General features: G+C 32.8%; 1 protein-coding gene across 2 annotated transcripts in view; it reads right to left on the bottom strand.

Moving 5' to 3' along the window:
• The window catches only part of LOC145246818 (uncharacterized), a 583,451-nt gene that overhangs the window by 37,953 nt on the left and 531,098 nt on the right, over nucleotides 1-14,400 (bottom strand). For both annotated transcript variants that reach the window (XM_080108645.1, XM_080108646.1), the window contains 6 exons: nucleotides 13,624-13,752; nucleotides 11,462-11,590; nucleotides 10,049-10,177; nucleotides 6,338-6,724; nucleotides 3,098-3,226; nucleotides 44-172 (listed from right to left, as the gene is read on the bottom strand). In XM_080108645.1, the coding sequence (XP_079964771.1) occupies nucleotides 44-172; nucleotides 3,098-3,226; nucleotides 6,338-6,724; nucleotides 10,049-10,177; nucleotides 11,462-11,590; nucleotides 13,624-13,752 (1,032 nt within the window). The remainder of the gene's footprint in view (nucleotides 1-43; nucleotides 173-3,097; nucleotides 3,227-6,337; nucleotides 6,725-10,048; nucleotides 10,178-11,461; nucleotides 11,591-13,623; nucleotides 13,753-14,400) is intronic.

The following is a 14,400-nucleotide window of genomic DNA, read 5'->3' as shown; positions in this document are numbered from 1 at the left end:
GTGTCAACATGATTTAATTGATAGATGAGTATGTTTTACTTACGTTTTTCGCAGTTATTACCAATATAACCATTTTCACATGTACAGTCGCCAGTAACAGCATCACAGCCGATGCTGTTTATGCAGTCACAGTTGTATGCACAGTTCGGTCCATATTTATCCTCAGTACAACCTTAAAAAATCAAAACAAAACAGAAACAAGAGAAAAAAGTTATATTAAAAATAAATAAATACATAAATAAATATATATACACACACACACACTCATACATATATATATACATTTCTGAGATCTTATCATCTTCCTTGGCCGGTGTAACATAAAATATTCCCCTGTAAAAATTTTTTTTTTATCTATGAAAAAGAAAGACAATTTTTAGGATTGGATTTTTTCGATTTTCGATACTTATCGGATGAATTTATGTACAAAACATACGAGGGGGGTGCAATAAGTAATGCCCCTGACCCACTTCCCATAGCAGTAGAGCAACGAAACTTGGCACAGTTATTAGTCTTTCTCTACATAGGAACTACCCAGAGTTATGCATTTCTCCCATCGTTCGATTCAGCTCTGGAGACCGTTTTTGTAGAACACCCCAGGTTGGTCCTCCTACCACGATGTGACTTCAGAAATCAAGGCTGCATCATCTAGGAAACGCTTTCCTTTCAAAAACAACTTCATGGCTGGGGAGAGGTGAAAGTCAGAGGGTGCAAGGTCAGGAGAGTAGGGAGGATGGAGAGATTTTCATAACCACATGCCCATGCTTCTGATCTGGCAACATGCGAGTTGTGGACTGGAGCGTTGTCCTGCAGGAGGAGGGTACCTTTGCTGATCTTGCCCCACCTCTTAATTTTGATAACTTCCCTTAATTTCATCAAAAGTGAAGCATAATAGGCTCCTGTAATTGTGTTACCCTTTGCCAGGAAATCTGTCATCACTACTCCATCCTGGTCCCAGAAGACTGTGAGCATGACCTTGCCAGTGGAGGGCTGCACCCTTGCCTTCTTTGGAGGTGGTGAGTCCAAGTGCTTCCACTGCATTGACTGGGCTTTGATCTCTGGATCATAGTGATCGACCCAGGTTTCATCCTGTGTAATCAATCTTTTGAAAAACTTTGACTCATCTTCTTGGCACATCTCAAAATTCATCCTTGAACACTCGCCGCATTCTTGCTTCTGGAATGGAGTGAGCAACCTGGGAATCCATCTGGCAGACACCTTATGCATATGCAAATGGTCATGAATGATAGTTTCCACAGACCCTGTACTACTCCTGACATCTTGGGCTATTTGGCGAATAGTAATGCACCAATCTTCCAAAATTGCAGCCTCAACTTGACGGACAGATGCCTCATCAATGGCAGAAGGGGGGGGGCGACCAGGTCTGGGAGCTGTTTCCACAGACTTCCGGCCATATTTGAATTCACGATGCCAGCGTTTTACAAGGTCATATGATGGGGCATTATCACCATAAGTTTCTTTCATTTCATCAAAAGTCTCCTGTGGTGTGCGTCCTTTCAAATACAAAAACTGGATCACTGCTCGACATTCAACAGGCTCCATTTCACACCTGACTCAGTTTAAAAACCTGTAAAACATAAACCACAATTAGTTCAGAGCTGTAATTTGCCATATAACCTGTAGAGATATAAATCATTGCACATGCAAAATTTCAGCTAGATCAGACAACTGGAAGTGGGTCAGGGGCATTACTTATTGCACGTCCCTCATATCTAAGAACACTACCAGATATATAAATTAGCTTTGTGTGAAATTTGCAAAAGATAAACTCAGCTGTTTCGGAACCTATGAGGAAGGAACTCACACAAAGTGGTTTTTATATAATATTAGAGATTTGTTTACAGACTTATTTCTTTTGTTATCGTATATGTCATACACAAATTACCTATAAATGATATTTGATGCATATATAGGACCCTGACAGATACTACGATGTTGGGTTGGAGGGAACGTGGGAGTAATGGTCAGTAAATACAAAAACCAGGCAGGACACCTTTTTCTCTGTCAACCTAAGATATGATTGTGTGCAATTCTAGTCGGCCCACCCTTCCAGGCTTTACTTTCTTACCCTTTGAGATGGGTGAGTTTATAGCTAATAGCCTGCGGCGCCCCTACTTAGGAATATCGACGGGTCTGGCCAGGCAATTTTTATTTCGCCAGGGTACTTTTCCTCTAGGAAACTGGCTTTTCAAATTCAATTTTCCTGACCTTGTGTCACATCATACCGCCGTGAGAAGGAGACAAAAAGCACCCAAACCTTACCACCCAAAATGCACCTGTCTCAACCCTTTTTCCCCATCCTATCAACTCGTCACACTTCTCTAACCCATCGTGTGGATGAGACAAAACTTGATCAAGTAGTTCGGCTCTAACTTTGGATCATTGGAGATTGTGGAATCACCTCTTAATTATCATTATACCCAGGTCTGCTCTGAATCAAGTCAAGTTCACAATTATGGGTTAGATGGAAACTATCACTTATAGACTAGTTGTTGACTATTCCCCTCCTACAGTGGGAAGATGTGACTCACAGGTTGGGGAAGTCAGATTAGAAACCAGTGATCTAGAGGAAGAGCACTCTGGCCGAACAAAAATTGCCTGAGCAGTTTTGTTGGCATTTCCCAGTAGGTGTGTTTCAGGTGATTTAGCAATAAACTAAACCCTTCTCAAAGGGTGAGAAAGTAAATTGCTAATTACTTAGAACCTCTATTCAGTCATGGCTGATGGAACGAGAACATACTACCCTCGTGAAGTAAATAAAGGGTTCCATTTGAAATTCTGTCTAGACTCCTGAGTTCGACAGAAACATTCCTGAGTTCGACAAGATACACCTGAAGAAGGTTGGAGGTTTCATCGATTGAAACGTTGTGAAATGACACTCAAGATAAGAACAGTAGTCCAAAGAATACAAAGAATCATCTAAAAAATTCAGAAAGGTTTTAAAAAAAATTTAATTAATTTTTTTCTTAAAGTTTAGAAATGTTTTTTTTTTAAGCTGAAAATACCTTATTGTTTTGGAAAGAGTTAGGGTTAGGGTGTATAGAAATTGGATTATTGATGGAATGAGTGTTCTTACTTTTCTGGCAGGAAATTCCCATGAATCCACTTGTACAATTGCAAAATCCAGTGATCGGATCACAGAGTCCTCCATTTAGACACTGGCAATGTTGCTGACATCCGATTCCATAATAACCAGCACCACACACTGAAAGAAAAATGTAATAATAAAAAAAAAAATTGAAAGAAAATAAGTTGAAGAATAAGCATATTTGGGGATACGACAGGGTCTTATGAAAAAATGAAAAAAAACTTCATTAATAATATCCAAAAATTAAATAAAATATTTTATTCATATTTTAGTTATTTTATCACAATAAATTCTTAGAGGTTCTCAAATTTGACGTAAAGATTTTCAAATTTGAAGAGGTTCATCGGCTATATCGGCTGAAACGCTGTCAAAATAGCAACTAATGTGAAAATAGTAGCCCGAATAATCAAAACTATTAATCCCCACCTCAGACAATATCGAAAAATTAAATTTTATGATCCAAATTAAAAGTTATTCGAGGAGAAAACATGTTTTCTTTTGAGAAATGTCTCAATTGCTGATGAACTAAGTCTAAAAAAATCTGCAGTGAAACCTTTTTCATCACTAATGGCGAACCCCAGAACTTTTATGAAAACACTAATTTTGTATGCAAATTTGTTTTTTTTTTTTAACAGATATGGAATTATTTTGGTTCAGATATTTATTTTTTTTAATGGATATATATATTTTTTATTCAGATATTTAATTTGCAATTCATATACTTATTTTATAATCATACATTAATTTTTAATTCATATATCTATTTTTAAATCATAATTTAATTTTTAATTCATATATTTATTTTTAAATAATAATTTAATTTTTAATTCATATATTTATTTCATTCGTATATTTATTTTTAAATTCATGTATTTTTTTAAATATATTTTTAATTCATATATATATATATTTAATTAATGTATACATTTTGAATTAATCTATTTATTTTTAATTAATATATTTATTTGTTAATTCAGGTATTTTTATATTAAGTCATGTATTTATTTTTAATTCAGATTTTTTTAAATTCATGTATTTATTTTTAAATTTATGTATTTATTTTTCATTCATATATTTAATTTTTATTTATGTATTTACTTTTTATTTTATATATTTTTTAATTCAGATTTTTTAAATTCATGTACTCACTTTTTATTTCATATATTTATTTTTTAATGTACTTTATTTTAATTAATGCATTTATTTTTTAATTCATGTATTTACTTTTTAATGAATGTGTTTTTTTCAATTCAATTCAATTTATTTTTTAATGAATGTATTTTTTTCAATGTATGTATTTTTTTAATGAATGTATTTATTTTTTTATTCATATATGTATTTTTAATGAATGAATTTATTTTTTAAATTCTTATATTGATTTTTCAATTCATATATTGATTTTTAATTTGTATATTTAATTTTATTTCATGTATTCATTTTTAATTTATATATTTTTGATTCATATATTTTTTTAATTAATATATATATTTAATGTATTTATTTTTTTATTAATTTACATAAAATTGTAAAGTTTCTTCTTATGTAAAATTTACTCGAGAAAACAATGGAAACAATGTTAATGGAAATAATATAAATCTGAAGACACTATGATAGCATAATTACTTTAAAAAAATCTATTTTCATGGAATTTTAATAGCATGTATAAAATTATGTATAGAATTTCATAAAGCTATGGAGTCAAATATAATCTCCTTAAAACCTCAAATATGTATATCTGATTTTAATAAAATTTAAACCATATGTATGTGAAACAATTCAGAGATTTTTTTCAACATTAGGAAACAAAACGGGATTGGTGGGGTATTAAAAACAATAAAAGTAATATGGTGTTTATGAGTACAATTAAAAAGTACATAGAAGGTATTCTTATTCATTCCTGGGCAACGTCGGGTTTTCTATCTAGTACATAGATGTCTGTACGTGACCGACATTGTTCAGGATTAATCGATGTCATTTCAGTATAACATTTTTTTGTGGTTGTTCATTTCAAAAGTCATATTGGAAAAAAAAACAGTTTTTATTATTAGTTCAATAATGATTTCAATAAAATTTAGATTTAAATAATAAATAAATAATAAATAATAATAATAAATAAAAATGATAAATACTAATAAATAAATAATAATAATGAATAAAAAATAAATAATAAAATAATGAATAAATGACAATAAATAAAAATAATGAATAATAATAAATTATAATAATAAATAATAAAGAAATAAAATAATAAATAAATAATAATAATAATAAAAATGATAAATAAATAATAAATAATAAATAATAAATAATAAATAATAATAATAATAATAATAATAATAATAATAATAATAAAAATAATAAATAAATAATAATAATAATAAATAATAAAAATAATATTGTGGAAGACACGTGTAATTGATCACATCAACGTTTCAAAATTTCCTAATACAAAATATGAAAATGGAAATAATTCAACGCTCTTTTCATTTTATAAATTTATACATTTTGAATTCTAAAAAAATTTTAAAAAATTTTTTTTAATTACATTTTCACCCCAAACAAGGCACATTGCCACTTTGGTGTAGGGGGCTACTATCAGGGACATGACCTACTGGGATACTATGTTGGGAGTTGGGCAGCAAGATGTCAGTTCACGTTACACTTGAACTTCTGTTTGTCAGTAAAGTTGGGGAAGCAGGAACCCGGAAGGGAATTCCAAAGTCTAGCGGTTCTGGGGAAGAAACTACTGGAGTAGAAGGCTCTCTTACATCTAGGGATCTCTGCTGTGAAGGGATAGGATTTAGCTGCTTGTCGGGTTTGTCAAGGGTATTTATGTCGTGGAGGGACAAGTGCTTGCAGTTCGTCAGAGCATTCACCATTCAAATTAATGACTATGGTTTGTTGGACAAAAACAAGAACACATTTTTTTCATCATTCACCAATAAGATCCATTTTCAAGATACATCTGAAGAAGGTCAGAGATTACATCAATCGAAACGTTGTTCAAATAACACCTAAGATGGGAACAGCAATCCGAGCAATCTAAATGATACATAATATTGTGTAATGAACAAAGTTAAAAAGTACTGTAGTATGGATTCTCATTCAATCTCGAGCAACGTCGGGTCTTTCTGCTAGTATGTAATAAATTTTAACTATTTATAAATTTGTTCGATGAAACCATTGATTAAATATTACGTAGTAATCATTGAAATCAAATGCACGTACCTTCTTCACAGTGATTTCCCATGTAACCTGGCGGACAGATACAAGTTCCCGAGACAGGGTCACACGAGGCGCCATTCCTGCACTCACAGACACCTTGACAATCATTACCAAATGTATTCACTGGACACGAGGTGGCGCAAGTGTCTCCCATCCATCCAGGTGCACAAGTGCATTCACCTGTAATATGGCTGCATTTTGCGCCATTCCGACAGTCGCATTTCTTTTGGCATTCCATTCCATAGAAACCTTCCGGACAGGCTTTCGTACACAATTTCCCACGCCAACCCGCGGAACAGATACACACACCATGGATATGGTCACAGTACGCTTTATTTTCACATTTGCATTTCATTGCACACCCTGGGCCGTACGTGCCGGTCGGACATCCTGCAACATCAAAGAATGAAAATATCATTCAATTTTTTATGTTAGAATTAAGTTAATTAAATTAAGTTAATTAAACTAAGTTAATTAAATTAATCAAAGTTAAAACTAAATTGATCAATAATCTAGTACCAGATGAAATTTTCAACAACAGAGCTGGAATTGCTATTCGATTGAGGGATAATAACAAGTTTGTGTGCAAAAAGCTGTAAAGAGAGACAGGTGATGCGTAGAAAAAGTACATTTGAATGACGAAGCTATTAATGTTGTTTGGAAGTTTTGTTGTTTTGATGATATCAGTGGAGCACAGGGAGGATCAGGTGGCAGTGTGATTGCAAGAGATATGAGTGTGTGGAGTGGGGTTCAAGGAAATTCTGCCATTGCTAATCAGCAGAGTGTTATCACTAGGGCTGGGACAACAGCATATTCTTTTCATTGTTTTGATTCTTGAGCATATATCCATTAATATCTTATATGTTTTTATATAGACGGATGTGGTTCTCGGTTGATTAGGTGTGTCCGTGTCGGATATATACCGGAGAATCAAAAGAATCAAAAGAATATGCTGTTGTCACAGCCCTAGTTATCACTGTCGACTAAGGGAAGAGGGTATTAGGCATGTGTATGTAGTTTGATGATGTATGGAAGAGAAGCCAGGCTGGCAAGAATTGAAGATATGAGTTGCATGGGGAGAAATGATATGAGAATGATACGATAGATGTATAATGTGAATCATAAAGATAGACTCAGATCTGATGACCTCAGAGGAAAATTAAATTTGAACAGTATAGGAAAATGTGTTCAGAATAAGAAGCTTTGATATTGTGACCACATCGAAATGCAAGTTTTGGGTTAGTAGATGTAGACCAGTTGAGATAGTAGGTCCAGTTCATGGAGGAAGACGAAGGATAACATAGAATGAAATGATAAGAATGAGCTTAATAGAAAGAGGAATAAATAAAGACCTTGTCAGCTTGGATGTCAATTTCTAACCGCTATCTAATATATGACCGCATGTAAAACAGACGTTAAATCAAATGATGATGATGATGATTAGTAAGAGACTATATCCATGCAGATTACAATTTGGTCGCTTTCAAATACAATGTCTACCATTCTTGTTATCGACGACCTCATAAGTACTCAAACGTAGTTGATACTATTAATCAGTGTTGGTACTCCCATAGTGTTCCCCATTTTTCAACATTTACATCTCATTAACCCTTATGATCGAGTGGCCCTTGGGTTGGATAAGTGGTGACCCCAATTGTAAAAAAAAATATATATATAGCCTACAATTATATAATAAACTATTACACCAAGATTTAATCCTTCGTGGATTGCCCCACTTACCCTTGATGTGTAATGTTGTGTTTAGCAAGGTTGCATCAAGTATCATTTTTTTGCATCTTTGGTATGAATCGGTCAAGCGCCGAATGGCACTTTTGCAAACATTCTATCATGCAAAAACAATATTTTTTTGTATCATTTGTAAACAGACTTCTGCAATAGTGTCAGATCAATGCATAATTATAAAAGAAATCGTTATCATGTGTAAAATGTCTTGCCTCTAATATCAATGAAAGGGAGGGGGGCAAATAAGGAGACAGATTCCAAATGTCTGAACCCAAACAGTTCACCTGCAAAGAAAAAGACTTCCCCCCCCTTTGAAATTTCTGGGAACAGAAAAATCTATTAGGCATATGTATGCAGTGTGATGATGTATGGAAGTGAAACCTGGCCAATGAGGGTTGAGGACATGCGTTGCATGGAGAATGATATGATGTATGTGTAATGTGAGTCTTAAAAACAGGCTGTTGACCTTAAAGGAAGGTGTATGCAAGAATATGGCCAGAGTGAAAAAATCGATAGAGTTCTTGGATTAATGAACAATTAGACAAAGGGTTCAGTTCACAGAAAACATCGGAGAAAACGAGAAAAATGGATTTTAGGGATAAATAAGAACCTACTTTGGAAGTTAATTTCTTAAAATTTATCTTAAACATACTAGCATCCAATATGGACGTAAAATCGAATATGATGATGATGATGATGATGATGATGACGACAACGATGACAATGATGGTGACGATGATAATGATGATGATGACAATGATTATGATGTCAATGATGACAACGATGATGGCGATGATGATGATGATGATGATGATGATGATGATGGCGATGGTGATGATGGCGATGATGGTGGCGATGATGATGATGATGATGAATGTGTGTGATTATGTAATAAAGTAAGAAATAATCCAACGCCAACAACATGTTTGCTCAAGGGTGAATGGAGGAGAGCAGACAAGAAAACAGCTTTAAAATAAACGTCCAAACCGAAACAGTTCACCTACCAAATAAAAAGACTTTCTTTCCTTCATCGCTATGTGTCACTTTGAACTTCCTGTTCATAACGTCACATCTCGATACGTCGTCCAAATTCAAATCTTTAGATTTTAATGGAAGTTTTTACTTCTCTGCTTAATCTAGCCTTATGTGGAAAATACCGTTTTAACACTATTTTACGCACTCACATACAATCTTTACACACATTGGAGAAAAATCGATACAAAAAAAAAACAAAAAACAAACAAAAAACAAAGTAACCTCTCCAAACTAGCAACAAACACAAATGCTGACTTGACTACACAAACACTAGGAAACTCTTTCATCACTTTAGATCCATTCAGCATGTAGCTGAAAAGATTTCTTCCAGCAACAGAAAAACTTTTTTTTTTAGGTGTAAATCTCACACCTACTTTAGCCTCATTTTGATTGATGACGTTGCTGGGTATTTCATTATGGTCTCAATGACGTTTGCTTTGTTTAATTCTATGGTGCACAGAAAAACACACAACCTCTACCTTATCAAGACAAAAAACAAAGTTTTACTACAAAAACTTGTTATAATTTTGAAAAATTAATATTTTAACTCTTTATTACAATAGTTGCAAGCCTCGATCTGAGTATGTCACTCCAGGAATGCCAGCTTTTGCAAAATACAAACAATATTGCACAACTCTTGAAATATTGCATATTTTTGAAATATTGCATATTTTTGAAATAGTGCATATCTTTGAAATATTGCATATTTTTGAAATATTACATATTTTTGAAATATTGCATATTTTTGAAATATTGCATATTTTTGAAATATTGCATATTTTTGAAATATTACATGTTTTTGAAATATTATATATTTTTTAAATATTACATATTTTTTAAATATTACATATTTTTTAAATATTGCATATTTTTAAATAGTGCATATTTTTTAAATAGTGCATATTTTTTGAAATAGTGCATAACTGTTTTACTTACGTTCATCACATCCAGTTCCCATCCAACCTGGAGCACAGATGCATTCTCCTGTTACAGGATCACATTCAGCACTGTTCCTACAAAGGCATTTTTGACGACAATCAACACCATAAGTTCCAGGAGGACAAACTAAAAATGAAAAATAAATAAAAGATAGTCACATCTATATATTAACATGGAAAACATCAAGATACAGAAACCCTACACGAATGAGTGGATCAAATAAATATAAGAAATAATTGATGACAATTCAAAGTTGAATAAATTTGATTAAATCATCCAATCAATGTTTTTGCTTATCGAATTCAAATTTGGACAATCGGAAGTTTGGACCTCATAAAAAAAACAAAAAGAAACAACAAAAAACAAGCCAGATAGTTGTGAGAAGGAAGGAAGTATCAAGAAATATCGTTCAGGACTGTTTAATTTCTCACAAGCATATCGTATCCATATTCAACCGAGTGCTTACCAGTGAAGAAATATGAGTTCTGTGCAAAACTCTCAAGTGCATTTGTTATTTCCTTAGGATGCTGTCCCTCACATCGTAAGAATGAATTCACACAGGATTATGTTTTGTGTCTGGTGAACAGGTCGTCAAATGATTCATTATGAAATGCTGCTAATGAGCGAAACAGTAACTGAAGACCTATATGCACAGCAATAAAAACGTGTGCAGTAGGCAATGCACCAGAAGGAGTAAACTGATGACTTGCAAAGGTGTGCTTTTCATCCATGACAACGCCAGTCGTATGAGTAGTCAGGAGTGGGTGGGAGACTTTGTGCCCTCCACTTTATTCACCTGACTTTGCACCATCCGATTACCACTTATTCCACTCCCTGGATAATCATCTTTGTGTGAAATCCTTCGTCAATGAAACAGACTTGCACCAAGCCCTCACAAACTTTTTTGCATCCAAAACCTTCGAATTCTACCACAAGAAGATTCAACAGATGGAGACATGTTGGCAGAAAGTGATGGCGATTATTTTGAAGACTAAATATATGTCCCTCATACTATGAAGCGTTTACCATTTTTTTCTTTTAAAAACAGACAGAACTTTTTTTTGTTAAATTGTATATATATATATATATATATATGATGAAAATAATGGAAATAGTATTCCGACAAAATAGAGAAAATAAAAAGGAACAAACCGTATAATGTGTTCATCAACGTTTCGTCTTTATTTTGAGACTTATAAATAAAGACGAAACGTTGATGAACACATAATACGGTTTGTTCCTTTTTATTTTCTCTCTCTCTCTCTCTCTCTCTCTCTCTCTCTATATATATATATATATATATATAATGGAGTTGGAATAATCATATCAAAATGATAGTCTGATGCAATAGATCGAATTAAATATTCAAACATGAGTTGAGCGAATACATTTGGAAGAGGATCAACTTACCTCTATCACAAACCTGCCCCGTCCATCCTGGCTGGCAGATACAAGATCCATTGCTTGCTATGCAAGTTGCATTATTCTCACACCGACATCTTTCCATACATTGTTCTCCGAAACGGTCTGGCGGACATTCTTAAAAAAAAAAAAAAAAAATTAGAAAAATCACAGATTAATGAAAGACGAACAATAGTTAAGAATTGGTTCAATAATTTAAGAAAATTTATATGCAGTTCCTTCTTTATTTTACTTTTTTTTTTTTAGATGATTTATTTTATTTAAATCTACAGATAGTAATATGGTAGGTGGGAAGTGATATAGAAAACGAATTTTTCATTTTGAAATTTGATTACATATAAGAAATTTCCATGAGGGATTCAATTAACGTGTTTTAGGAAGTGACGTTACAGGAAGTCTTGAGTATGATGTGGCAAATAAGCTAACCAAGTCTTTCTCTTTAAGTTTTAAATATAATCAGACGTGGTCTTGTAGCTTTTGCGCCTTTGTCTAGCTAACATATTTAAGTGATGTCACAGGACGCCTCGAGTATGATTTGTCAAATTAACTAACCAAATCTTGCTCTTATGATTTAGGCTTAAATGTAATAAGACTGTAAGTAAGTAATGTTTTTTTTTTTTTTTTTAAATTTTTTTTAGGTCTCCCCATGAAGGGTAGTTGAGGAGGAATACTCCACAAGGGATTTTTCTAATTTAATTAATTAGCAGCAACGTGTCGTATCTGTACTGATGTTGCACTTCATTATTTCTGTCCTCAGTCAACAATTTTAATTTTTGTCCCAATCTTTTGAGAGGAGCTGGATTTTCCCACATTAAAAACTGACGTTGAATATATGTTTACAATATTTTTAAAATAAAAATATTAAGTTTTTCCTTATTTTATTTTTGATTCCAATAATAATTCGATTAATAGTAGATGAAAAGTATTCAATGTGTATTTATCAAAGTTACGCACAAACGAGAAACACAGACACACGAGATCTTTATAGTTTTATTAATATAAATTTAGTGTAAATTGTCAACCTAAATTAGTGGCTAAACAGTTAATACAAGGGGAATAACTCTTAACTGTTCATAATAATCTAAGGGCCGTAACTCTCTTGACACAACTTATCTGTAAGATACTCTGCCATTTATTGTTTACGACTGAAAATAATTAAGTAACAAAAATACTGTATATCGTATTATTATCGTACGATTTAATGTGCTCAATCAACTGCTCTATGAACCTGATTAATATTTTTTTAAAGAAATATTTTACTTGACCTTACTTTTACTGCAACCTTGGTTACTTTGATTGGCTTGCGGGCATTTGTCCCGACTGTGTCGTTCCCATTGTGTAGATTAAAAGAAAATGTCTATGAATGAATGTCACTTAGGGTTTGATCTTCTCGGAGAAGTGAAAAACAATTAAAACTTTTTACACATTTAATTGATATCGAAATATTATCATAGTAGCCTCGATGCATTTTAGAATGCCTTTGCACCCACCATAGAACGTTATTACAACCCTGTCATGTAGCAAGTTGTATAGACCTCGATCAAAACAGAAGAAACGATTACCAGACACAGCTGCAGTAATTAGTGATAATTTGCGTTTTGTCACACCAGAAACAGATGAACTCGAATCAGCAACAACCGTTCATGTTTTTGTGATTTTTTTTTTTCTCCTTTGGCAAAATATAATTCTCAACTGCATTTCCAAGACCCTCTTGCACTGACTTAGCAATTGAAAGATAGAAATACAGATGCATAATTTCTATTATTTTTTTTATTTTGAGCACAATGCAAGTATGAGATTATTGGCTTACTATAGTTCTTGTTTTTATTTAAGCCGCTCCAGACAAGGCGTGAAGCCACTTAATGTAAAGAGCTTAAAAAAAAAAAACGAACAAAAGATGATTAACGTTTAGCATTGTACAACAAAATTTTAAAGGTAAAATAAATCAATATTGATTAGATCAAAGCGGAAAGTGCAGATTAATATAGGAGTATCATAGTAGTTTTCAATGATAAAGTTCACTCTTTTTTATTTTTTATTCAATTTAATCTGAAAATCTTTGTAGTTGTGATAGTAAAATGAGTTGTGGTTGTGAATGAGGCTTTAAGGAAGATTTAAAAAACAAAACAACAAGAATTTGTTGAATTTACCTTCTTCACATTTCAATCCAAACCATCCAGCTCTGCAAATACATTGGCCTGTGACGGGATCGCAACGAGCTCCGTTATCACATTCACATCGTCTGAGGCAATTGATACCAAAATAGCCTTCTTTACATTCTGAAAAAAGAAAGAAAGAAAATTATTAAAAATATTTTTTGAAAAACAAAAACCTTTAAAACTATATAAAAACCATTTATATTCTGCATGGAAGTCACGCTTAAAATCTACCCTCCTCTCATTGGTAAGAGTTTCTGTTATGATCTGTACTCCTCTACACACTATGTATAGAAGAGCTTATGATGAAGTCTCAGTGCAGTCTCTCTACTAACGCAGTTGCTTCGAGACTTTGGACTGCTAACTACATCAACCTTAGCGAATTTTGATTCATTGCTAACAAGTCTGCACCAGAATACAGAAATATAATTTTCGAATGCTTAAAGCGAACATCTGCACCACCACCACCACAACAAGAATTTTTAAATCACATCTGCTCATACTTCTTTTATTAAAACACAAACACCTCACATTCAAATAATTAGTATCACTAGTATTTATAAAAGAAAATGTGTGTGTGTGTGTGTGTCTGGGTGTATGATTTTGTGCTTTATGGACTCGAAAACAGCTGGGCAGATTTTTATGAAATTTCACACGAAGGTACTTTATATGCCTAACAGTGTTCTTAGATAGGTATTGTTCCAGAATGTCTTCAATAAGAATCAATAATCAAAATAATCTGATAAAAGATAGAATATGCGATTTTGACTA

The sequence above is a fragment of the Euprymna scolopes genome, chromosome 24 (assembly GCF_053919585.1).
Source record: "Euprymna scolopes isolate OS-2025 chromosome 24, ASM5391958v1, whole genome shotgun sequence".
NCBI classification, from domain to species: Eukaryota; Metazoa; Mollusca; class Cephalopoda; order Sepiida; family Sepiolidae; genus Euprymna; species Euprymna scolopes.
Note: the sequence above shows the minus strand (reverse complement) of the source record. Positions and strands in the feature narration are given on the sequence as shown.